General features: G+C 35.9%; 1 protein-coding gene across 7 annotated transcripts in view; it reads right to left on the reverse strand.

Annotated features, from left to right (window-relative positions):
* ODF2L (outer dense fiber of sperm tails 2 like) overlaps positions 1 to 14,174 on the reverse strand; it is a 35,722-nt gene extending 21,548 nt beyond the window's left edge. For 2 of the 7 annotated variants that reach the window (XM_068540234.1, XM_068540230.1), the window contains exons 1-7: positions 13,502 to 13,618; positions 7,457 to 7,629; positions 5,461 to 5,593; positions 4,658 to 4,783; positions 3,568 to 3,627; positions 3,369 to 3,440; positions 2,704 to 2,820 (exon numbers count right to left, since the gene is read on the reverse strand). In XM_068540234.1, the coding sequence (XP_068396335.1) occupies positions 2,704 to 2,820; positions 3,369 to 3,440; positions 3,568 to 3,627; positions 4,658 to 4,783; positions 5,461 to 5,593; positions 7,457 to 7,629; positions 13,502 to 13,516 (696 nt within the window). In that variant the 5' untranslated portion in view covers positions 13,517 to 13,618. The other 5 variants (XM_068540235.1, XM_068540233.1, XM_068540231.1 and 2 more) reach the window with 4 other exon arrangements.
* Between the last annotated feature and the right edge of the window lie 12,197 nt (positions 14,175 to 26,371).

Here is a 26,371-nt window from a genome sequence, read left to right on the forward strand (position 1 = left end):
TCAACCATAAAAAGAAACGAAATTGAGTTATTTGTAGTGAGGTGGATGGACCTAGAGTCTGTCCTACAGAGTGAAGTAAGTCAGAAAGAGAAAAACAAATACCGTATGCTAACATATACATGGAATCTAAAAAAGAAAAAAAAAATGGTTCTGAAGAACCTAGGGGCAGCACAGGAATAAAGATGCAGATGTAGAGAATGGACTTGAGGACACGGGGTGGGGGAAGGGTAAGCTGGGACGAAGTGAGAGAGTGGCATGGACATATATACACTACCAAATGTAAAACAGATAGCTAGTGGGAAGCAGCCGCATAGCACAGGGAGATCAGCTGGATGCTTTGTGACCACCTAGAGGGGTGGGATAGGGAGGGTGGGATAGGGAGGGTGGGAGGGAGACGCAAGAGGGAGGAGATATGCGGATATATGTATATGTATAGCTGATTCACTTTGTTATAAAGCAGAAACTAACACAGCATTGTAAAGCAATTGTACTCCAATAAAGATGTTAAAAAAATAAAATTAAATTAAGTTAAAAAAAAAGAAGTACATCTTAAACAGGATCTAAAGACTTGATCTCTTTGAAAAGTCACTTGGTAGACTAAGAGAAGAAGCAAAACATTCCTAAATTGTCTTTAAAAATCTATCTAAACTAAAAAATCTCACAAAACGTTTTAATACGTAGTTGGGGAAAACATTTAAAATAAGTATAAAAAGGCTACTTAAGAGAAGCGAAGAACCCTCTCCACCAACCCAAGAAATACAGCTGTCATTCCTCTAAAAAACCGCAGGGTGTCATCATCACATCATGAATAACAGCTATGTTTTCAGTTAAAAAACCTTTATCACTAAAGGTGAAATAAATTTTTTTGAACAAGGTTCCAGTCAAGACTTTCCCACTAGATTTATCAAATCCCATGCCTGAACACTATTAGGAAGTGTGCTGAAACTATCAAATTATTTTTATAGTTTCAAAATAACCCCTTCACAGTCATTTGCCAAATGAATGGACGTATATTTAGAGTCAACTATTTGCCTTTTCCTATTTCCAAAGAATTATATTTGCAGCATATTATAATTATTCTCTGTCTCTTCTAAAATGTGAAAATATTCTAACTCTAATTACTATAGTTTAAAGATCTAGGAAGAAAAATGAGTTCAAAGTACCTTTGGGGTAGTTCTCAGAGAATTATAATGTAATTAAAAATTTTAAAAGACCCAATACAATTTTTGAGTCATCAACAATACTAAAAAAATGAAATTTATATTGCTAAACTGAGTTAGTTCATTGTGTTTGTAGTCTTAAAGAAAAAAAAAAACTCGTTAAACCTAAATAAATTCCAAAACTGTGTGTTAGAAGGAATGTAAAAAAATCCATGACCTAATGCAACTTCTTCTAATCATTTCTAAACAGTAGCATTTTGTAAGGGAATGTGAACTCAAAGTATTAGACAGGTGAATATCATGGCAAAACTTAGGATTTTAGCCTTATATTCACTCTTCTAATTATCTAAAAAGGAACTGTTAAACTTAACTTTAAAAAGTTATTTAATATTTCATTTTTAAACTGAAGAAAATATTTTCAAGAACTTCCCCAACTGCTATTTGAGGACAAAATTAAAAATTGTGCAAGTAAGATAAACTGAAGTATATGATCTGAGATGTTAAATTACATGTATTCTCTTGTATTTACCATGACAGAGCAAGGCAATTTCAACTCTAGTTCATCTGCAGTGCCCTAGGACACCGATGCAAAAAACACAGGGAATCTTTGGGGGAAAGTGCTTAAAAGCACCTGTAGGCAGACAAAAGACAAAATTTATATCTCCCATAAGCCTGCTTAATGTCCCTTTGATGGGCAAAAGCTTTTTGCCATTGAAGAAAAAATAAACAACCCCCCATATGCAGTCTTGAAACATGTGCCTGGACTGCAGACATCTGCCATGATTCAGGAGGATAAAAGCAAACAGAAATTTAACACAGAAGTCCTCACGCTCAGTGAGGTTTGTCTTTACACACTTCTTCCAAAAGCGAGAACACTGCTTCTTTTCCGTTGGCAAAAATAACGACAGTAGATCCAGTTAGCTTGTGTCATACCACAGCAACCTCAAACTCTCAGCTCAAAGTGACTGTGAGACTTCCACAAGAATATTTAAACTGCTCAGTTTAAACCGGAAAATTCCTCTTAATTATCCTGCTAAACTGTGTAACAAGGAGGTTACCCAATTATCTAAACACCAAGGCTAGGTTAACTGATCTTAACGTTATTACCATTAGTATATTATCTGCTTACTAAATACGTGTGAGAGTATGTACGTATACGTACAGATGCATAAAAGACTAAATACTATATACCAAATATTAATGGTTTCAGTATTTTAATTTTCTCTTTTATATTTAACAAATTTTCCAAATAAACATAAATTAACTGATAATAGGGGAGATTTTTAAAGTAATTCGAGCTTTATAAATCCTTCTCAGATTGGTACTAAAAAGTCACAGCATTGTTTTTTTTTTTATATTGGTATTTGGAGTCAAATCTTTAGACAGACCAGAAATCTTAAGATTTACCTCAAATATGTACTTCCTGTGGCAACACTTAAATTGAATTCTTTCAAAACCACTAAGTTCCAGAAATAAGGAAAGACTTTATTGTTGTCCATTACTTTTATCAATTAAACTATAAAAATGGGTGAATATTTATAACCTTTATGTGTTCTTTTAATTTATCATTCTCTGCTTCCTTTTTATGAATTTGGAACTGTAGTCGTTCATGTACTACTTTTACTGATTGTGAAAACCGGCTTGCTTTCAAAGCATTTGCCTATAAAACAAAACAAAGCAAAAAATGTGTTATTTGACGTATTTCTTCACAATGTTAAACTTTACGGTACTTAGACATGATCTAAAAAGTTGCTGAAGAGCAAAGTACAACACTTCCCCAATTACAAATGGATTTTATATAAAACCAGGGGGATGTTTTCTCCTCCCCTTTTTTATTTAATAACTCCTAATTATCTCTTTTTAAAAGTTCCTATCTATCCTTCTAAGTAAAATTATGGGTATCTCTAAAATGTTCCTACAAACACAGAAATTCCTTAATTTATACTAAAATTGAAATATATATTTATACATAGGTCCCTGACTTAGGCCAAGTACCCTGAATGAAACACCACAAAAATCGAAAAAGAAAAAAAAAAAACTCTGAAAAATTAAGATATTATATTTGATGCATAAAACTTGTAAAAATGTCCAAATAATCTAAAAATCTTTCTATATGTATTTATGAGGATATGGGGGCCAGGATGGAAAGAAGAGAAAGAGGGAGTCAATATTAAGAAAATTTGATGAATTAGCTCAAAATTTGCTTACCTTTTCATTCTGAAACAAACAAGAAAGTTCCTGGATATAGGTCTCCTTTTCAAGTACCTTCGTCTTAAGATTCTTCAGCAAATATAATGTAAAAGTTAGAAATATCACAACTTGGATAATGTTGGCTAATTTTATAAAACCAACCAGCATACAAACAAAAAATTTCAGAAAATTAGACACCAAGTCTAAAAAGACTTACAGTGTTTTCACTTTCATTATCAGCTAGCTTCTCTAACAAGTTGGATAAACTGTCCCCTCTCTGTGGAAAAAAGAAGTTGTAAATCAGTGTTCACAAACTATATTTCTCTACATAAAAAAGTAGAGAATGGAATAAGCATCACTTAAGAAATTAATATGGACAACTACTATGCATAGTTCAGTTTTTGAAAAAGTTAACCATCAGAAAGGTTTTTGCTTAAGTGTTCCAAATCAATTTTTATCCACAATTTATGAAATCAGTTAATTTACTAAATTAATTTCTAAATAATGCCTCATAAAGTACAAGCCAATGAAATAAAAATCTTGTATACAAAGGAGGCTCACAATGCTGATTGTAAACAGGTAAAAATTATAAACAGCCTAAAGTCTAGCAAAAAGAAATGTTTTAAAGTATTACAGCAAGTCAATAACAGAATTCCATGTAGATATTTTAAATGAGAACGAAAAATGTTTATTCATTTTGAGGGTCATACATACTGTATGACTTCATTTATATGAAATATCTGAAATCAGCAAATCCATAGATAGAGAAAAAGTAGATAATGGGCTAAAGAGGGGTAGTGGGGAGGGGAAGTAAAATTCTAAAGGGCAATGGGTTTCTTTTTGTAGTGATGAAAATGCTCTAAGGTTGATAGTGGTGATGGCTACACAATTCTGTGAATATACTAAAAATCACTGAATTGCATACTTTAAACCGGTGAACTGTACGGTATGTGAATTATATCTCAGTGAAACTGTTAAAAAAGGAATATATGAATGTATAAATACAATGTAAACAAGCGCTTAAATTCTAAGAGTATTTTATTGTAATCAGCTGAAATGAAGTATAACAAATAATGAAAGTTTTTGAGATTGAAAATAAAAATATATTTTCTATAAAAATATGCTGCTTTCATGTAAAACTATTTATGAAACATTGAAAGTGGGGGTTAATGATTGCCATTTCAAACAAAAATTCAAGAATCATTTCCATTTTAAATATACCAATATTTTAATTTCTACAGTTCAAGAAATAATATACCCTTCAAGTGAGAAATATCACTATTAAAATAGTGCTTAGTATTTCTTACTTGTTGGTGTTCTGTCTTTCTAAGAAGATGTTCTAAAGTTTGTTTTAAAAGTTTAAAAGTGTCTAATTCTTTTCTCAATATTTCCTTCTGTTTAGAAATCTTCAAATTGGATGCAGAAAGATCAGTCTGACAAAAAAAAGAAGCACATAACACATTTTAAGACATAGCATTAAGACACTCTAAAATATAATACTACTATTATCAAAGAATACTTTTTCCTAGTAATAAAATCATTCTTTTGCACATAGTAGTAGTAAGATATGCCAAACTTTTCAGCAGTAAATAGTATATGTTACATGGCTCTAAAGTAAAATGAAATCAAAATAAGGGCTTAAACCCTAAAGTATTTCAGGCATTTATTTTAATAAAACTAATAGAATACAATCTATTTTTTTTGTCCTTAACTCAAACTTTAGTACACTGAACTTTTAGAATAGAGGTTTCTAGTCCACACAATACTATAGAAAATATATTTCATCTCTCAAGAGTGAAAGTGAAGAGTGAGAGTGAAGAATATTTTAAATTCACTCTTGAGAAAAGTTGACTCTAATTCAACTCAGGTAAGGCAAGCACCAAGGTACTTTCTAGCTTAGCGTCTCATCAAGTACATGCCCGAGATTATCTTTGGGAAAAGAATTGCAATTAATGACATAGGAATGAAGAACACTAATAAACCTGCATTTTTTTATATCAAATACCAGTATGCGAGCATAACTACTACAAGATATGAGACCTCAGTTAATGCATTATGAGTATTATCCTAGCTTCTCATTTTATTACACATTCACTAGGCAAGTACTCACATTTTCAAAACTAATCTCTTCAATGGTGTCCTTAAATAATGGCAAAAGTAATTCTACAGAACAAGTTGCTAACTCGGCTTCCTTAAATGTTGCTTCCAATTTGGTCTTCTCATTTAGGATGTCCTGCTTTAGGCTAATTAGATATGCACAAATAAAATTTAAGTTAAAGCTGTTACATAAACTACTTATGCTTTTTATGCAAACAGAGCATAGCATGATTAAATACTACAGTTCTATAAATTGCTCTGCAAAATATAACAGTAAATTGTCACTGAAAATGTATGAATTTTTTCTGTACTTCCATATTTTTTATACACTTAACTGTACATGGAAAGACAGTTTTTAAAATGTTAAGATATGTAAAACACAAAGACTACCAACAGCAATGTATCCCTGTGCTATTTGATAATTATTGAACATCTCTTCTCCGGTTTGTAAAATGGTTTGTGTGAATGTGTTCGTGTCTTTTTTTCTTCCCTTCCTTCTCCCTCACTCCAAAGCCAAAAGATTTGTCTTCCTAGACCTTATTCCAAAATGCTTTCTTGAAATTTATTGTTTTTCACAAAAAAAATTCCTCCAGAAAAATGTGTAAGCTAAACAAATGGAACACAAAATACTAAACCTCTCCAGGTATCTAAAACTCCTTCACATTTGGCTTTATAAAACATTATTATCATTCAAAACAAAACTGATAATATTTGCTTTCTTGATTACGTTTTACACAGACATTACTGTGTAAATGTCATTACTGTATCACTGTAAGATACATTTTTGGGTATGTGGGCTCACGTTTTTACATTCCGAAATTGGGATGCTTCTTACAATCTTGTCAGTCTGAAAGCAGTCCTGAGCTGTCTTTCCTGCACTTTTTTAACCCGTAACAACAACGGGTCATAGAGAGGGATTGGAGGACTTGTTGAAGTAGGAATGTTTAGCAACATTCTAGAAGCAAGACCCCAAGGTAGGCTTGCTGTATATTGTAAGAGCCCATCACCAATAAATTTCATTTCAGTTATAGATGCTCCTAAGAAATACCAGTACATATCACCAATACTCTTAATAGCAAGGATAACTCTGAGCCAAAAAGTGACTCATAAGAGTTGGACTTTGAGTATAAAGAAGTTTTGAGAATACCTTACCTACTTTATTTCGTTCACATTTTATTTTTATATAAGCGCAGAGTTATTTGGACTAAAAATCTATGTATAAGTTTGAAGGAGTTTTTTCAATATTTATAAATAAAATTCCAAGCAATAAGAAAGCATCGTGTCTTTCTTTAATTGACACCTTTTTTCTTTTATGGAACATAATGTAATGGCTCAGCAACAACGAATGGCATCTTAGAGGCTATGTCTCTAAGAAGCAGACTGTATTCTTAAGCACCACTTAAGGCGTCTTAAAATGATGGGCCCAATGAAGACGCTTGCTACAAAAGACAGCTATCATTATTAAAAACCATGTACAGAAAGTCAACAATGATTATATATGACCAAACATCATTGTCATTTAAGCTAAACTAGAAGTTGGACTATACTATCCATAGCAACAAGCATGGTATTTTAAGACCGTCATTTTGGGGAGCAATGAGTCATACAAATAACAAGTGCACTCGCCATACTAAAGAAGCAAAATATGACAGGTATTTGTTAGATAGCAATATCCCAAATGACAGTGAATTAGTACTCATTAACCATATTTCCAATATTCCACAGTATTTATATTTTCATTTACATTAGTTAAAAAGATATATACTTTACAAATTTTTTTATAGGTAAGGTTTTCATTTTGAATTGCTTTCATTAAAATTCCAAAATAACTAGGCAAATTCTGCTAAATGAGTACATCTGTAATCAGATTAAATAAATATAAATTACTAGGCCGTTAGATGATATTCTTGAAAGAATGCTGTATTTGATTCAAATAATTTACAGTATGGACAAAACATGAAACCCTGAAATCAAAAAATTAAGATATCCCCTGCTATTGTTGAGAATACCAGCTGAGATGACTTTCACTGGCATGCCGTGGTAAATGTTCTTTCTCTGGTATACTTTTAAAATGGGAAAAGAGTTCTTCTGAATGACTTCCATCATTTGCAGGCTTCTCCATAAATTCGGTAAATGGATTTATAGGTGGCTTCCACAACAAGTTCTCCACATAAGCTGCAATCTAGGAAATATTTTAATTATTAAACATCATTTCAGTAGATTCTTTTTTTCTGCTATTACCCAATAAGATAAAAATCCTAAAGATCTGTAAAAGAATAATATTTCACAGACAAACTTGAAATTATAACTGCTACTCATTGTGATACTAATTCAAAATAGTATCAAAATTGCATAGCATAATCATTCAACGATTGCCAACTTCCATACACAGTTTCCAAAAGGCCCACTACTTTCTACATACTCACAAGAATGTAGAAATTATTATTAGTCTATTTCTTGAAGTATTATAATAATATCCTAATCCAATCAGACTAGAAAATGGATATAAAAACCATAGAATAACTATCATTCTCAGCTGCATTAGATTTATCCAACAGGAAATGTATGTTATTCATGCCTGTAACAGTAAAAATTTAAGCTACTTTTGAAAGTATTTGGCAACAATAGCTACAAAGAAGATAAGTTATTTTTTTAAAGTAGACTTTTCAATATTAAATTCATTTATTCCTATAAATAAATCATATTTTTAAAAAAAGCTCAATCTAGGATATTCTTTGGTGATAATGAATGGACAGATGACATTACTTCTAAGTTTTACTAAATAATCTAATTGTTTCCTCTCAAACTTGGAGATGTCATTTTTAAATTGTGAATAGTTATGAATTTCTTCAAAACGATTCCATTTTAAGTAATGAGTTAGTGCTTTGGCAGTCATTAAGGCTGTATTTTTTCAAATCTAATATATGGAAATGTGTCTCCCTGACTTTAATTTGTTTATACAAAATCAAATGTCATATTTAAGGTTTTCTGCATTTTTTCAGAGATATTTTACCTCTTTGTAATTTATTTTTATTTATCTGTATCATAAACTACATATGTTCAAGAATTTTCAATACTTTAAGTAGATGTGAAATTAAAGGTTGAAAATTATTCACTGTATTTAATTAGCAATTCAGAAATCCTTTCAAATGTCTGTAAAAATTTGTCTATTTTTTTTGTCCAAAGGTTCTATATACCAGAAAGATAAATATTTAGGATATAGGCCAGTGAAAAGCATCCTCATATTTTTTCAACACTAGCAACTCATGTCAAAATGGAAATGTTGAATAAGATACATATAGTCCAAGATGATCTACCTGAATGCTGCAAACACGCATCTGTTATTAGGACATAACAACATTTTGAGCTATTGGTAGCCCAGAAAAATTAAAAACATATGGATACACAAAATCAAATGAAAAACCAAACCTAAAGGTGAAGAAGAATATGCTTGGATAAGTCACTGCCGTCAAGAAAATTATCATCTACTGATTTGTTCAGTTTTGGTACTTATCTTTTGTCCATTCACTTGTTTAAATATTCGTCTCTCTGTACAACGGAATCTCAAAAAAGAATGTCTTATTTGTTGGAATCCTCAGCACCTATAAGCCTTGTAAAAGCTAAGCAATATTTCAAGGAGAGGACTCAAGGCTTGGAGCAATTAATGAATATGATGAATAAAGACTGCTGTTTTTTTCTTATCTTTTCAGGGATCATTAAAAGAAAAATAGTTCATATATTTAAAAGTTCACAAATCAGTGTAAGAAGATAGAGATCTTCAATTTATTGAAAACATTTTACGAGGTAAGATTCAGTTTGGTATCAGTACTTTAAATGAGTTCTTGCTTGGCTTTGTGGGCTATTGGCAGCTATTTATATAATTTTTCTATAAGTTTTGTCACATGATAAAATCATACAACATAAGTAACTGTATCTTATCTTAAAGGGTAAACAAATGAAAATAGGGATTTTTAGAACGACTTTTAGCCCAACATTCTAAAATGTTATCTTCATTACTGATTTCTCAAAACGTGAAACAGAGAACTGGGTATGTCTCAAATATTTGCAGAGAAATTATCAACTATCATATTCTCACAATCTAGAAATGAATATAGGATAAATACTGTTGAGAGGTTCCAAGGTACTCCACTATTTTTGTGTTGTGACAATACTTTAACCAAAAACATATGTGTTCTGAACAATGTAATAATTTTCTTTAGCAAAAAAAATCCTGCCTTTATAAAAAATGCTATCATTTTGGGAGACCAAATGTATTCTTGCGTGGAAAAGCAGACATTTCATAAGAAAATGTTTTCAATTATGTAGAATAAACTGCCAATTTACAAATGTATTATACTTTTGTATAACTTGTTAGTGGTGAAACAAAGACACATATTCTGCACACATACTTAATGATCAAATCCCTAAAGAATAGCAATTTAAAATATTTTTAATGTTTAAAGAATTAAATTTCCCATATAGAAATGACTTTATCAGTCCCCTACCCGAAAGGCATGTACTTAAAGCTTTTTCCAGGTGTGGTCACGGGTTTATGCTGATCCAGCTACACTCACTAAACTATGTTCCATTTTGGCCAACAACAAGCATTTGAGGGATGGCTGTTCAGGGACCATGATGCTGGCCATGGTAAGAGAAAAGAAAGATCATGACCTTCTGCAGCACCTAGATTGTTCTACGTAAACTAACCAGCTCCAAGTATGTATTCAAAACTAATCTCTCTAAAGAGACTAGCATATGAATCTTGCAGATTCAATTTGTTTTGCCAAACACTAATCCTTGGAAAACTAGTTCCCACGGGCTTCAAACCAAAGCACACAGCTTACACTGAAAAATTCACTACAAAATATTCAGCAAAGAATACCAAGTAGATACAGGAATGTTGCTAATTTCCCACACTACTCTAAACACTTGTCAAAAGTTTACTAGAGAAGTAATTGTATGCCTTTTTGGACTCCATAGTGAAAAAAAAAAAAAGGTATACGAAATTTGGAAGTAGGCAGAGTAAAAATAACCAGAAGTGGAAAACTGATCTTATCAGTAAAGGCTATCAAAACTGGAAAAAACATTTTCTGATATAGGGAGATTAACTTTGAAAAGTAATAAGCTAATGCTTCTGTCCAATGAATAAAGGAACTTAAAAATAAAAGGGTTGCAGATTGGATAATACGGGGGAAAAAAGTTGACAGGAAGAGTGACTGATTTGTAAATAAAGGAATAAAGGATACATACATACTTTCAAGGCCCAAGTCCTCCCTCCTTCTCAAAATGTTCCTCTGACTGATCCAGCCCACCAAGAATCCTAAACATCTAATAATATTCTCAGAATCATACAGTTTAGAATTTAATTGCTCCATAAATGGTAATATTTTAGTTCTTTAAACTTGCTACTAAATCTGTGAGGGCAAATATACCCATCACCATCTACCCTCAAAAATTAATCAGTGAGAGGCATAGGTTAGGTTCCAATATACAAGTTAGGGTCACCAAATAATTTATTGTTCAAACTGAAACACTTTTGAGAGGAAGCCCCACAGAGAACCCAATTATCCAGAAGATGGGACCAAAGATGTTGAGAACATTGTCTAACCCCAAATAGTCAGCATCCTTTATCAGATAAACATAAAACATTTTCCTTCCCTTCAACACGAGGACAGCATGAGGACATGCTGCCATTTATTAACAGCATTCACTGACCAAAAACCTACACTGTTGCTATTATCATCCAAAGGCTACACATTGAAGAAACCAAGTTTTAGAAAACAGCTTGACCGAGATTACAAGTAAGAAAGTGGTGGAACTCAGTTTTGAACCAAAAGCCATCAGGTACTGAAATATAAATATAAGAATCTACACAGCTGAAAGTAACATACAAACTTCCCTTTTATAAGAGTGTTTTAGCACACTCATAAATTCAGTTTATATTTTTAAAAAAATGAAAATTGTTCTGTACAAGGAAATGAAGGATGAATAAGATTGAGCTCCTTGAAGGCACAGACTACAAGTCTAAAGAGAGAGCAGTGAGCAGACCACTAAAATCCAGTGTGCTAAAGACCATGACGGGGACTCATCAGGTACCGCAAAAGCAACTGGCAGGATCCTGGGAGACTTCCCAGAGGTGGATCCTCAGTAGAGTCCAGCAGAGCAAGTTTGAGCTTGGCAAAAGGGAACAGAAACCAGGCATTCCGGATAGAGGGTAAAGTACCAGCAAGAACAAGCAATCATGACGGAACACGATTTGAAAGGGCACGTGGCAAAAGATGAGACTGGACACATCAAAGTAGTCACTGTATACCAAGCTCAAGAGCTTGAATTTTTTCCTATAGGTTAAGACAGACCATTAAATAATTTTAAGCAGGAGAATGACAGATCAGAAGTGCATCTTTAAAAGGTAAGTCCAGTGGTGTTTTGGAAAATGGACTAGGCATATGGAGGAGAGGAGAGGAGAAGCAGTGATCAGGTTATTAGGGTCCCAAGAGAGATGAAATTCCAACATTCTTTTCCAACAAAAATTTTTGAAGAAATCAAAAGTTGTTGCCACTGGTGATTTAAAAAAAAAAACACATGAAAAACAATGAAGGAATTAGAATACAGGAATAGCAGGAGATCAGTATGCAAAGAAATGATCAAATGTAACCCCTCATTTACCCATGACCATCTGAATGGATTGCTCCACATCTAAGTTGCAGGAAATGATTACTTATCCCTTTAAATACAAAAATTAATTTAGACCAGTTTGAAGAAAATCTTTTAAAAGTATGTATTATTTCTTCCTTCTCAGAGTACAGATAGACTGAACATAATTTAACCATTCCTGATGACCCAGAGGCAGCATATTAAAAAGAAAGAACACTGGGCCAGATTCATCAGTTCACAGTCCTTATGAGCCACCTGACACAGACAACCCTTAGCTTCAATAGCCCTTTGGTTCTCCCTCCTACAAAATGAGAATAAGCTTTGCCAGCCAAAGTTGCCGTGAGGTTTGAACAGAATGAAGTAGAAACACTTACAGGTGGGGGGTTTTGTTTGTTTAATTTAGGACCCCTTTGGTCACTCTGTTGGGGCTGCTTTCCCACCAGGCCTTCTCTTTAATTTTTTTCATCTTAAAAAAAAAAAAATCATCCTGAGTCAATCACCATTCCTGAAATTACTTGCAGGCCTGAGTTATCTGTATAGAACCAACTGTTAACTTCAAAACAATCCTTTCAAAATCTATTCTTTGCAGAATTATTACAAGTCATTTTCAATGTAGTCAAAAATTGACTGAGTTCTACTAAACCAGAGCCCAGGAGAACAATTATTGACTTCCAAAAGAACTGTGTCCAAGGGGATAGATGTTTTGTCAACCTCAAGCTGCTATACCCAGCTCCTTGGGTCTCAGTCACTTGCACAAACTAAGCAGTGATTAGTAGCAATATAAACAAAGCCATTTTCTCATCCCTCTGGGTGTTTGAGATGCAAAAACTATCCTATTAATACACATCAGTTGTGAAATTAGAAGAAAAAGAGAAGCAAAAAATGGATACCTGGCTGTTAAGGGCCATGACAAACATTGCCTTGACAATCTTATTAAAGCAGATAGGTATCAAACACATTTTAAAAGCCGACAGGCTTACCGCAGTCTATTCCTTTAACCATAACTAACCAAGTGGTGCTTAAAACTACTCCAAGAACCTCATTCATTCAAAAACACCTGAAACCTTACTATGTGTGAGGTGATAGGGAAACTTCGTCTCTGCAATAGACTTTATCCCCAACACCAGCCAAAGTCTGGCTATGGTTTCCTCACTAAACAAGCACCACTTACTGACCACCTACTCAAAACCTAGCACTGGTTAACTTAGTCTCTTTTATTACAGCCACTCTAAAGTGACTTATCCTCCTCATTTTACACATAAGGAAACTGAAGGCAGTAACGTTAGTGACCTGCCCAAACCACACACTTAAAGGAATAGAGACTGCACTCTAGGACCCTGGAGAAGGAATTATTTCCTGAGGCTTGGAGTATTCTTTACTTAAGGAGCCCCGGAGCTTACCAGAGTCTGGCACATTATATGGTGGGCATTTAAAAACCAGCCGAATAAGTAAGAGAGCACTATTTCGGTAAGAAACGATGCAGTGCCCGGGGCCGGCCGGGTCAGGGCTCCGTCCTGGACAAGCCCACCTCGGCTAAGATCTGCCCTGCTGTCCCAGGGACCGCACACTTCCTCGCTGCCTTTCCCAAGCCCAGGCTGTCTGTCTGGGGGGAGAGGACGGTGTAGGCAGAAAGCGGCTGTGGTCAGTTTTGGGTGGACGCGAAGGCCTCTCACTTCCGTGACCCACCGTGGCCACCGCCCCGCCCCAAGAGCGGCCCGCGGTAACTGACCCTCGGCCAAGCCGAGGAAGCTTGCTTCCCCTTCCAAAAGCACGCCGACGTCCCTACCGCTGCGTCAGTACGTCGCCGTGACGTCAGCCAGCCGCCGCTCCGCTGTGAAAGGGGTCCGCCGGGGCCGCCAAGGCTGACGCTCGGCGAATGTTAGTGCAAGCCGCCCGTGAGCATACCTGTGTTCTCCAGCCCTGGGTCGGCTAGAACGGAGCGGGACGCGGCGGGCAGTGCAGTGGGTGAAAGCTAGGAAGGAAGGCAAGGACTCGACGCGGGAAGCAGGCGAATTCCTACAACGGCTTCCAGTGGCAGAATGCCCAACAATGTGCAAGCGGGACAAAGCGGAGTTGGTAACCAGCAAGTGGCTTCTCTGGCAACGGCCGCCCCGCCCCTTCCGTCGGGCTAGCAGCGGCGCAGCCAATTGGCCGAGCTCGGGAAAGCGAGCGCCGGCGTCTGCTGCTATTGGCAGGAGTGAGGGGGCGGAGCCCGGGAGAGGAGCTTTGTCTGTCTGTGTCTTCTCCCGATGAACTCCCTCGGCCCTGCAACCGTTTGTTTTCCGAGAAGGGTAGCATTTGTGTGTAGTTACCAAAAAATCTTAACTGAGTTCAACCAGAAAGGGAAATAAGGCCGATGGATTCCAGATTTTCTGACACTTGGCCTGCAAGTGTCCTGCTTTTGCTTTTTAAAGGAGGAGACTTGAAAAAACCAAGGCAACCGCGACTGGAAGAAAGCTCGTTATAAATGTAAACAGCTAAAATCTGTTTATCTGAGATCCTTCCCTGGGCCTATTTTCTCCTGTTAAATGAGGGAGCCGGACGGTGATCTCGAAGGCATCTTTCAGGTCACAAATTATTTGTATCTGTGCTACAGCCAGCTGGTATGGTTTATAAACTGAACAAGACCAGATTCTATTTGGAAAAGTAAAAAAAAAAAAAAAGTTATCCAACGCCTCAACCTAACGTTCAAAATCGCAGGCTATCACATTAGGTTCACAAATAGAGCAACTATCAACTGAGCAGTTTAACCATGGCATACGTCTTACTGGTTTCACTGAAGAATATTTTCCACTGATGATTCCAGCAATGCTTTCCCCCCCGCCGCCCCCCCTCCCCCAGCACTATGATTGTCCAGCAAAAAGTTCCCCAACCAGTTTATTTATCTCTTGTAAAAATAAAACACAGTGTGTGTGTGTGTGTGTGAAAAAAAAAAAGTTCCCCAACACATTAGCTTCCATATATGCAAATGTTAGCAAGCACTGGGAACTGCGGATTTACGTACCTACTCTCTCACTGATGGATCATAACCTTCGGCAAGTCAACTAGCTTCTCTGGGCTAGTCCTCTCATCTGCAAAAAAAAAAAAGAAAAGAGGAAGACGACAGGTAGAGTTGGGGGCAAGGAACATAATTCTTGGGATTTTTCTAGCACTAAGCTAGGATTCTAGCTAACCTTGCTAACTTTCCATAATTAGAAAAATAATTGTACACAGAAGTTAGGCTCCTGTTAAGAAAAATACTTATTTTAATTACATTGCATTGGTATTATAAGTTACCACCTGTGTAAGACATTCAAGAGGAAACATTCACAAAATCTCAAAATGATTACATAAGCTTCTCAAATTGACTTATTTAACAGAATTGTCCAGGTAAAGTAAATATGGCATCCCTCATCCTCTAAATCTAATCTGTTGCTGAAATCTTGTTGGATAGTGAACTTTTGGATAGAAAGATCCCTTATTCCATTTTTACATAAATGGGAAAATAACAGTTCATTCCAGCCCATTCAAAACCCCCAATTTCCCCAAATATCATTAAACACTTGACCACCTGTGAAACATTCCACCAAGGATTTCTGCATAACTTAAAGCAGAGACCAGCATACTTTTTCTATAGAGGGTCACACAGTAAGTATTTTAAATTCTGTGGGTTATACAGCCTCTGTCATACTTAACTTTGCCACTGTTGCTTAAAAGATGCCATAGAGGATACATAAATACATGGCTTGGCTGTGCTCCAATAAAACTTTTTTTTAAAGTAAGTTTGTTTATTTATTTTTGGCTGCATTGGGTCTTCGTTGCTGCGTGTGGGCTTTCTCTAGTTGCCGTGAGTGGGGGCTACTCTGTTGCAGTGCGTGGGCTTCTCATTGCAGTGGCTTCTCTTGTTGCGGAGCATGGGCTATAGGCGTGTGGTCTTCAGTACTTAGGGCATGCTGCCTCAGTAGTTGTGGCTCACAGGCTCTAGAGCACAGGCTCAATAGTTGTGGCACACGGGCTTAGTTGCTCCACGGCGTGTGGGATCTTCCCAGACCAGGGCTCAGACCCATGTCCCCTGCATTGGCAGGCAGATTCTTAACCACTCTGCCACCAGGGAAGTCTCTGTGCTCCAGTAAAACTTTATATACAAAAATAAGTACCAGGATAGATTTGGCCCACAGGACATGGTGTGCAAACTTCCGATACAAAGCATTTAAAAGATCAAGTGTCTAATAATCATTAAACTCATTAGTGGGGCATTTGCATGTAAGATGCAACAATGCAGTGTTGCATGAAAATTGTGTTTTTCTTCTTCATGACAACAAATGTATGTTATAATGTAAAAATTGCAAACAATGAAATAAAAAGTTAAAAGATACAAGATGAATAGCAATACTTAGCAAAATAAAAAAGCAATTTAAAAAAGTTTGGTGGTGTAATAAACTGTTTCCAAAATGGCATACAAACAATTCTTCTCATCCCTGTACACACATCACAAGTGGAGTCTGTTTCCCCTCCTCTTGAATTTGAACAATAGAATGTAATGAAAGTGATCCTAGACCAGTTCCAGACCTAGGCCTTGAGAGACCTAGCAGGTTCTGCTTTCCTCTCTTGGAAACCAGGTACCATATAAGAAATCCAATTACCCTGCTGTAGAGGGAAACCCATCCAGGTCCCAGCTGAGGTGCTAGACCTGTGAGCCAGTTGACTTTCAAGGCACAGCCTTGTTCCCTGAATGCAGCTGTATAAGTGACCCTAGCCAACATCGTGATCCAAGGGGATGCAAGTTGAAACAACTTTAATATTGAGGGGGTAACCTAATATATCCCAGACCACTGGACCCAAGAAATTTTAGTGAGGTAGTAGAACCCTGAATTGTCATTTCCCCACTCTGAATTGCATGTGTTCTTTCCAGTATGTTTTGGTTTCCTTTTGTTATTTTATCAAACTTAGTGGATTGAAACAAAAACTGTTTTATTTGTTCTGAACTTCTTTCAGAAGTTCAGGCAGGGTTCAGCTGGGTGGTTTTTTTGGTTCATGTGGCAATAGCTGGGGTCTCTCACCAAGTTGAAACCAGATTGCTGCTGAAGCTGGACTAACCAAGATGACTTTATTTATGTCTGGTGACTTGGTGGGTCAGGACCTCTCCCATTCTATCTATGTGGCTCTCCATGTGACCGAACTGAGCTTTTTTCATGGCAGCTGCATCCCAAGAGTAAGTGTTCCAAGCAACAAATGCAGAAGCTGCAGCTCTATGGCCACAGAAGTTACACAGAATCACTTATGCTGCATTTTGTTATCTAAAATAAAATAGAGAGTCAGCCCAAATCCGAGGGAAAGAGTAAAACATTCCACCTCTGAATGGGATAGTGTCAAGGTCCATAGCATCTATGGGAAAGACAATTTACTACACAAGGCATCTATGGTATGTGCTATTTCCTGATCATTAGGTCCTATCAGCACAATATCATAAATGTAGTAGACAAAAGTGATGTCCCATAAGGTGAGGAAATCATCACTGTTCCTGCACACTAAATTATGACAGGGAGCTAAAGAATTAACAAAGCCCTTAAATAAAGCAATAAATTCTCCCCCATTCTCTCACTTCCAAATGAAAGTGAGTAACTTCAGTTGTTTCACGCATATTAGGATGAATAAAGACATTTTTTAGAGTGGTATCTGAATGTTAGGTGTTAAGAATTGTGCTTATTCACCTAATAAAAAGACTACATCTGGATGTAGACCCATTCATCTTAGGCGACCCATTCATCTTCTACGCAGGCCAAATGGCAGGTTAAATGCTAGTGTGATGAGAATCATCACCCTGCATTTTTCGAGTCTTTGATGGTGGCACTAATCACTAGAATTTCCCCAGGTATATGGTATTGCTTTGGCTTACTATTTCTGTAGAAAAGACAGTTCTAGGGGCTACCAACTGGTGTTCCTATTTTAATAGCCGTGAGTTAAGAAGCCAATGACAAGATATTGTAGGTCTCCACTAAGATAATGAAGTTCAGGTCCCTCTTTATCAGATCTGTCAACTTTTCATTATACAGATCAATTAGGATCCTAGCAGATTGTCCATCCATTTCATTGTAGGGATATCATGATCAATTATCCACTGTTAAAGATCCCTTAGTTAAATGACTATGATTACTACTCTGGCGCTCCTGCCCATTATGGTAACCACAACTACCTCATCTCTGATGGTTAAGTGCAGTCATTTGGTCTCTGCCACTTTTGGATCCTATTATGTCCACTAGGGAATTGGGGATCCCATTCAATGGCATAATCTCCTAATTTCATCCCTGTGCTTAGAGGACAGAAGCTACAGTACTTTCAAAGGATTTTGGCATTCTCCTCCTCACTATTTTCTCAGTGCATTAGTGAAGAGAAGGTCTTCTGGGCCTTCTTAGGACATATTTGGAGATAGGTGACTGGGTCATGATGAATAATGAATAGGTGACTGGAATGATAAATCCATTCCAAGCATCCTATCTCCCTAAGTCGTTTAAATCAATCCTCTAAAATGTATCGAGAGATTTCTAGCATCTCAGCTTTATTTAGTGCAGGCCACCACTGAGTCCAGGTTTCAACCAACCAACTAAGAAAACCTTTAGAACAACTCCCAGATGCTCAGGCAAGCATGATGAATCTATGGCCTCTGATAAGTATATCCATATTAAAAATTTTTGTCTCATCAAAAATTATATTCTTTCATGCCTGTTCTAACACCCTTGGAATTCATTATCATATTCCATAGGTTTCTGCCAATATGAATAAGCAAAATCTTGCCTATTTTTTAGTGTGAAAGCTTTTTCCTAGGCCAGACTTTTTACTTATGCCCTGGAATATACTGGGGCATAATATACTGGGTAGGAACATCTACCAACTCTGTAGATCTATACCAGTGGTTCTTGACATTCTTTTTTGGAGTCAAAACTGGAGGTGTGTGTGTGTGGGGGTACTACCAGCATCTAGTGGGTAGAGGCCAAGGATGCTGCTAAACAGCCTACAATGCACAGGACAGCCCGCACATAAAAAGAATTATTCAGTCTAAATGTCGATAGTGATGATATTAAGAAACCCTGGTCCGATATGAAGAATACAGAGGTCACTAGCCACCTTTGGCTATTGAATATTTAAAATGTGACTAGTTCAAACTGAGATATACTTTAAGTGCAAAATACACACTGATGTTGCATATGAAAAAGGAATGTAGAATACATTAATAATTTTTATATTGATTACATGTTGAAATGATAGTATTTTGAATATATTGAGTTAAACACGATATATTATTAAAATTTAATTTTAACTATTTTTTTTACTATCTTTAATGTGGCTACTAGAAAATTTAAAATTACATATGTGGCTCACATTATATTTCTACTGGATGGTGCTGGTCTAGAGGTATAAAGAAATGATAACAGTGAGTAAATAACAGAAGGTAAATTCCTCAGATGAAGTTATTTCAGAATCTTCAAAGAAGACAAGACCAGCCTTATAAGACAGGTAAGGAGGAGTTTTTCAGAAAGGAAAAAGCTCTGTAGGGTCTGTCTATCAAGATGATAGAATTATCTAAGTCTACTCAAACAGCTTCACGACAATTCTCAAGATCCAACTCCTCTCAGTCATTGCCTTACCTTTTCACCTAGTCAGTCTGTTTATTCAACTTACCTTGTAAGTCAGCTCTTCACAGCATTAATATTTGATTTAGATGTGTAATCCTAGCAACCTATAGAGGTATGTTTTTAAGGCAATCATAGAAGCTCTCCTGACCTCTGAGCTCATCACATTTTTCTTTGAACCTCTTAATACAGTAGCAAAGAGCAAACCCACCCCACAAGCTTTGTATCCTTCATTTCTGCCATTCTCATCAAAGGCTTGCCTTCAATAACTACTTATTTCCTGATCACTACAGGCTGCTTTTAAATTGTTATAATTTACATTCAATAAAGTGCACAAATATTAAATGTTTAGAATATGAGTTTTGACAGTTATATTCACCCATGAAGCTACACCTAAAACAAAGATATAGAACATTTACATCAACCTAGAAAGTTTATTTGTATTCCTTTCCAGTCCATCAACCAAAACTACCTTTACCCCCTCTCACGCACATACGCACACACCGAGATAACCACTTTCTATTTTCTGTCACTAGAGGTTAATTTGCCTATTCTTGATCTTCATATAAATGCAATCATACATTCTAATTAATTTTGGGTCTAGCTTCTTTCACTCAATATATATATGTCTTTTAGATTCAGTCATGTTGTTCCATATTTTAGTACTTTGTTCCCTTTTATTCCTGAGTAGTATTCAGTTATATGAACATATCACAATTTATCAATTCTCCTGTTGATATTTTGGTAGTTTGCATTTTTTGGTTATTATGAATGAGGCTGATAAAAACATTCTTGTAAAAGGCATTTTATAAACATATTTTTTCATTTGTTTACCTAGAAGTGGAATTGCTGGGTCATGGGATAGATATATCTTTAAGTTTATAAGAAAATGCCATATCCATCTTCAAAGTTCTTGTACTAGCAATGTATTAGGGTTCCAATTGCCTCACATCCTTGCCAACATTTATTATGGCAACCTTTTTATTTTAACTGTTTTAGTGGGTGTGAAGTGGCCTCTCACTGTAATTTTAATTTGCATTTCCCTGATAACTAATGATTTTGTTGAGCACCTTTTTAATAGTTATGGGCCATATGTATATCTTTTATGAAGTGTTATTCAAGTCTTTTGCACACATTTGTATTGGGTTATCTTTTTATTATTGATTTGTAGGAGTTCTTTATTTTTGTATTTTTATAAAACATAATATGAATATTTCCTCCCAGTCTGTATCTTGGCTATTCATTTTCTTAACGGTATCTTTTGATGAGCAGAATTTTAAAAATTTTGATACCACCTAAGTTATCAATATTTTTCCTTTTGTGGTTTTGTGCTTTACAACTCCACATTTGTGAAGATATTACATGTTTTCTTCTAAAAGCTTTATGATTCTAAGCTTTTATATTTAAATACATGATCCATCTTGAATTCACTTTTTTGTAAGGAATGAAGTAGGAGTCAAGGTTAACTTTGTTATATACAGTTATCCAGTTGTATCTAATTGGCATCTTCGTCAGTTTGGGCTGCTATAACAAAAATACCATAGACTGGGTGATTTAAACAACAGAAAGTTATTACCCACAGATCTGGAGGCTGGGAAGTCCAAGATCAAGATGACAGCTGATTCGATTCCTCATGAGGGCCCTCTTCTTAGTTTCCAGATAAATACCTTTTTGCTATATCCTCACATACAAGAGAGAGAAGGAGGAAGCAAGCTCTCTCGTGTCTCTTTTTATGAGGGCACTAATCCCATAATAAGGGGTCCACCCTCATGACCTAATTACACCCCAAAGGCTCCATCTCCAAATACCATCACATTGAGGATTAAGGTTCTTAAATATGAACTTGGGGAGAACACAATTATTTAGTCTGTAGTTTTGGGCAACATGGTACGTGTTGTTGAAAGAAGGTCCTTACCAGAAACCATTTAGAAAGGCAGCTACCCCAGTTCTGCACTAACTAAACCATTGGAGATCAGGCTGGGAATAAGCATGAGGTGAAGTTGAAATGGGTTGTTACAGTAACATAGTGGTTAGCAGCAAGGGCTTTGGAATCATACCAATCTGTATTCATGTTTTCTAGCTACGAGTCTTGGGTAAATTACTTTACTTCTTTAAGCCTTGTTTTCCTTTAAAAAACTTAAAGAGTAATTCTACTTATCTGATAGGATTGTTATGATGATGGAGGTCATATTTGTAGAACACATAGCCCTGTCTCTGATAAATCGTTAAGTGTCCTATAATTGGTAAGTATTAGTAAACGATGATTATTTTAAGGTGCAAAGCACATGATATAAAATTAGAATGATTATCTCTCTCTTTTTTTAAAAAGGCTTTATTTTTTTAAAGCATTTTTAGGTTCACAGCAAAATTAAGAGGAAGGAACAAAGATATACTATATATTTTCCGCCCCACACATGCATAGACTCTTCCATCAGCAACATCTCCTACCAGATGAAACATTTGTGACAACTGACGAACCTAGATTGACACATCATTATCACCCAGAGTCCATAGCTTATATTAGGTTTCACTCTTGGTGTTGTGCATTCTATGGGTTTGGACAAATATATGACATGTACTCACCATTATAGTACCATACAGAGTATTTTCACTGCCCTAAAAATCCCCTGTACTCTGCCTATCCATCCCCACCTCCAAACCCTAGGCAACCACTGATCTTTTTACTGTCTCCACAGTTTTGCCTGTTTATGTATTTGGAATCATACAGTATGTGGCCTTTTCAGATTGGTTTCTTTCATTTTGTAATATGACTTTAAGTTTCCTCCACGTTTTTTCATGGCTTGATAGCTCATTTCTTTTTAGTGTTGAATAATATTCCATTGTCTGACTGTACCATAGATTATTTATACATTCACCTACTGAAGAACATCTCAGTTGCTTCCAAGTTTTGCCAGTTAGGAATAAAGCTGCTCTAAACTTCCACGTGCAGGTTTTTATGTGGACATAAGTTTTCAACTCCTTTGGGTAAAGGAGTGAGTTTGCTGGATCTGACTATCACTTTTCAGCCAGATATTGTCCACAGAAGTTGGAGACTTCAAACATGAACTTTCTTTTAAAAAAAGGTAATAGCATATGTTAATCTACTTTTCCATCTAAGCTATGGATGACTCCAGTAATTACCATAACCCGCAAAAATCCAGAATGTTTGACCAGTTAACACTGTCAAATTTAGCCCAAGTTTCAGCATACACTACAGAAAATTAGTTCATGTATGGAACATTTAATATATTGTATTCCATAGCCAATTTTTAAATCAGAAGTTTATTTTGATATCATTCAGAAAATAACACTGCTTATTCTTATATTTTAAGCTCAATATTCTATCCTCTGAACATCAGCATTTCTTTGGCTGACCAAAGGAAAATGATGCAAAAGCATGAAATTTCCTTTTTAAAATATATTATTGTTTGGCTCTGATTAGGTATTAAAGGCTTTAAGAATAAATGTAAGCAATTGAAGTCTCATGGCATAAAGATGTGGTCATAGAGAGTACAGACACTATTTTATTATTTTTGTATCATTTCAAAATCTACTAATATAATTACAAATTAGAGAGTTAGTTAACTATTTCAAGAACACTCAGAAAATAAAGGATCCCCAGGTATCAAATATGAAGAAAAATATTCATAAGATGATAGAATGTGGAGACAAAAGATTAATAATCCAGGGATACAAATGTGAAATTGGCATAGTTAGCATATTATGGTTAGTATACACTTTAAGAAAAGCTTAAGAAAGCTAAAGGACTAGCTTTGCTGTTTGCTTTTTAAAAAATTATTTTATTTTAGGCTTATCTGCTTTGGATGGGCATTTTTTAATAGGTCTTCCCACTGTTAGCTTATTGAAACTAAGCATGATCCTTTTGTACAGAAAAGAAAATTGCTTGGTCAAAATTTTGCCAAGGAAATGAAAATAATATTACTTCGTTCATCAAAATATCATACATTTATATACTAAACCACTTACTGTACGTGTTTTCAAACATTGACTGGCACTTTTTAGAAATGCCAGTGCTATTTTCTAAAGTACATTTAGCACTTGCAAGAGTTTTGGTGGGAAGTAACCGGATACCTAACTAATGGTTGCTTAAAGAATCAGAGTTTACTTTACGCAGTAAGAAGTCAGGAGTTTGGTACTCCCCCGGTGGCTCAGCTGTCACCAGTGTCATCGGCGACACAGGCTCTTTCTACCTTTCAGCTCTACTACCCTGCACTTTTTGGCTGACCTCCTCACCTTCCCTCTAATGGCCACAGAGGCTCCCTCAGCCTCTGGCACCCTTATAGGAAAGAGGGGTAGGCTTTTCTTAGACATTTCTCTTTTTTTCAGGGAGGAAAATCTTTTCTGTGAACGATTCGCACACCACCACCTCCTTCTCCTTGATCTCTCTCCTGCTAGGAGACTACTCCTTAGATTATCGGCTGGGGTCGGGTTACATAGTGCCCCAGTCTGAGGGAGGCTTGGAAAAATGAGCATCAGACATTTCCGACCTCTGTCGTGGGTGGAAGACAGGTTTGGCCAGCAAGAAAGAGAAGGAGGCTGACTATTGGGTAGGCAACTAACAGTGCCCAAGCAGGTGCCACACACCAGAGAAAGGCCATAATTAATATGGATTAATATTTATTAAACTCTTACTCTGACCTAGACACAGTTTTAATCACTACATGTACTATTCAAATTTTACGGATGTAGAAACTGAGGCACGGAGATGTTTAATAACTTACCTAAGGCCATGCAGCCAGTAAAAAGCAAAGCTTTTTACTGGAATTCAGGAAGCCTAACTTCAAAGCCCAATCACTTAACCATTTAACCACTGCTTCTACATAATTATTGCAATACAGGATTAAAGGAGAATGCCAATAAAAATTTATAATTGAAAACAGAAGTAAGAGAAAATTTTAACATATTCTTAGACTCTGGAATTTTAATATTTTGGCTTGATCCCCTGCTTAATAAGCAATCTACAACGTGTGACTCATTGCTATAATCTATATCGTGATAACTCATCCACATGGAGATAAAACGTGTATGTGATATAATGACATTTAAGATAAACAATGACACTAGAGAAATTCTTTTATTCTTGGTTAAAACAAAAGAAATCCTTCCTGAAAAGTTTCTTTTAAAAAATTTGTGTTTCTTATAACCATTGCTTGAAAAATACTCTTAATATTTTTATAATATGAGCATTTGATCTTAGCTAAAAATGTGTCATCTATTGTACAATTTGTTCTTAAAATTACTGTATTTTAGTGACCAATTATAGGATTATATTAAAGAATTGATTCATTTTTCCTCTTTTCCTAGTTATATGACTCTAAAGAATCCCTAGTCAAAAAGACCCCATTATTTTCTAATAGAGAAAAAAAATTAAAACGGTTATGTAGTAAAAGATACATACTACTAATTTTTTAAAAAAGTTAATCCCTAGCCTTTTTGGAGAAGAATAGGAAAAGGCAGAGAAGACAGTAGTCATATGGGAGACACAAAAAAATTGGTACGCAATAAGAAATAAAGAAAGGAGATCTCAGTTTAAACAGGGCCTTCATTGGAATTTTCAAGCAAGCCATAGCCAAAACTCTTGAAATAATTACAATGGGAGGTTGTTCAAGAAAACGTGGATCAAGGTAGGTTGCTAGAAATTGTGGGATATGGGATGAACTCTGAGACCTTATCTATGCCCAGCTAGTTAAAGAGAAAAGAGCAACTTTAGGGAATAGAAATGACATGTCACAGGAAAAGTAATGGTATAAGAATAAATGCTTTGACTTTGAACTTAGAGAAGAAGTAGAGACTATCTGGAGTGGTTTTTGAAGCCATCCAGAAAGACAAGTGCCTAAGCCATAATTGTGTTTAAAAATTCTTATTGCCCTGAATCTCTCATGGGGAGAACACTATAAATGTCTGTGGTTGAAGGGGAGCCCTTCTAATCTTCCCACTGTACCTAGTTTCTGGATGGTTCCGAGGATTCAGAGGAGCAGGGCAATGGCTCTGTATGAGGCCAGGCAGGGATTTTGTTTCTACTGATTAGTTGGTTTTCCTTTTGAAAGTAAGAAAAAGAGAGAAAGGAAGAGAGATGAAGATCCCTCATAATAGAAAGAGGCTGAGGCAACTTGGGTACCAGGTTGCTCCATAGTTGTAGAAAATTATTTTAAAAATGCTGATGCTTTCAGTGATGTAAAAGCTTTGTTTTATTTTTTCTGTGACATAAATAGCTTCCTTAGCTTCCCCATGAACTCTTCAATAAAATTTAAATTGCTCCAAACACAACACATACATATTTCTTTGGAAAAGTCAAAAACACTACATTTGAACAATGTGAAGCACAGAAGCAACATGTGTGGATCTAGGAAAAAGGAGTTTTAAGAAGTCAAGAGTTGTCTCCATCTTGGTGCAATTTCCGATCGTCTCAAGCCAGAGCAGCTTCAGCTTGCCCTTACACGCACTGCCAACAAATTTCTTTCCATTATTTTTAAAGGGACACCATGATCACCAGGCTCCTGAACTAGAAATTCCCCTGGTCAGCAGAGAACAAAACGAGCAGCTGATGCATGAGGATCCACAGCCTTGTGAGTCCTCTATGTATCCTATTAGGTGGATAGGAGCTGGGGAAGCCGTGTGGCTGACAGGGTCTTGGTGCTCTGG

Source organism: Eschrichtius robustus, chromosome 3 (assembly GCF_028021215.1).
Source record: "Eschrichtius robustus isolate mEscRob2 chromosome 3, mEscRob2.pri, whole genome shotgun sequence".
Lineage (NCBI taxonomy): Eukaryota > Metazoa > Chordata > Mammalia > Artiodactyla > Eschrichtiidae > Eschrichtius > Eschrichtius robustus.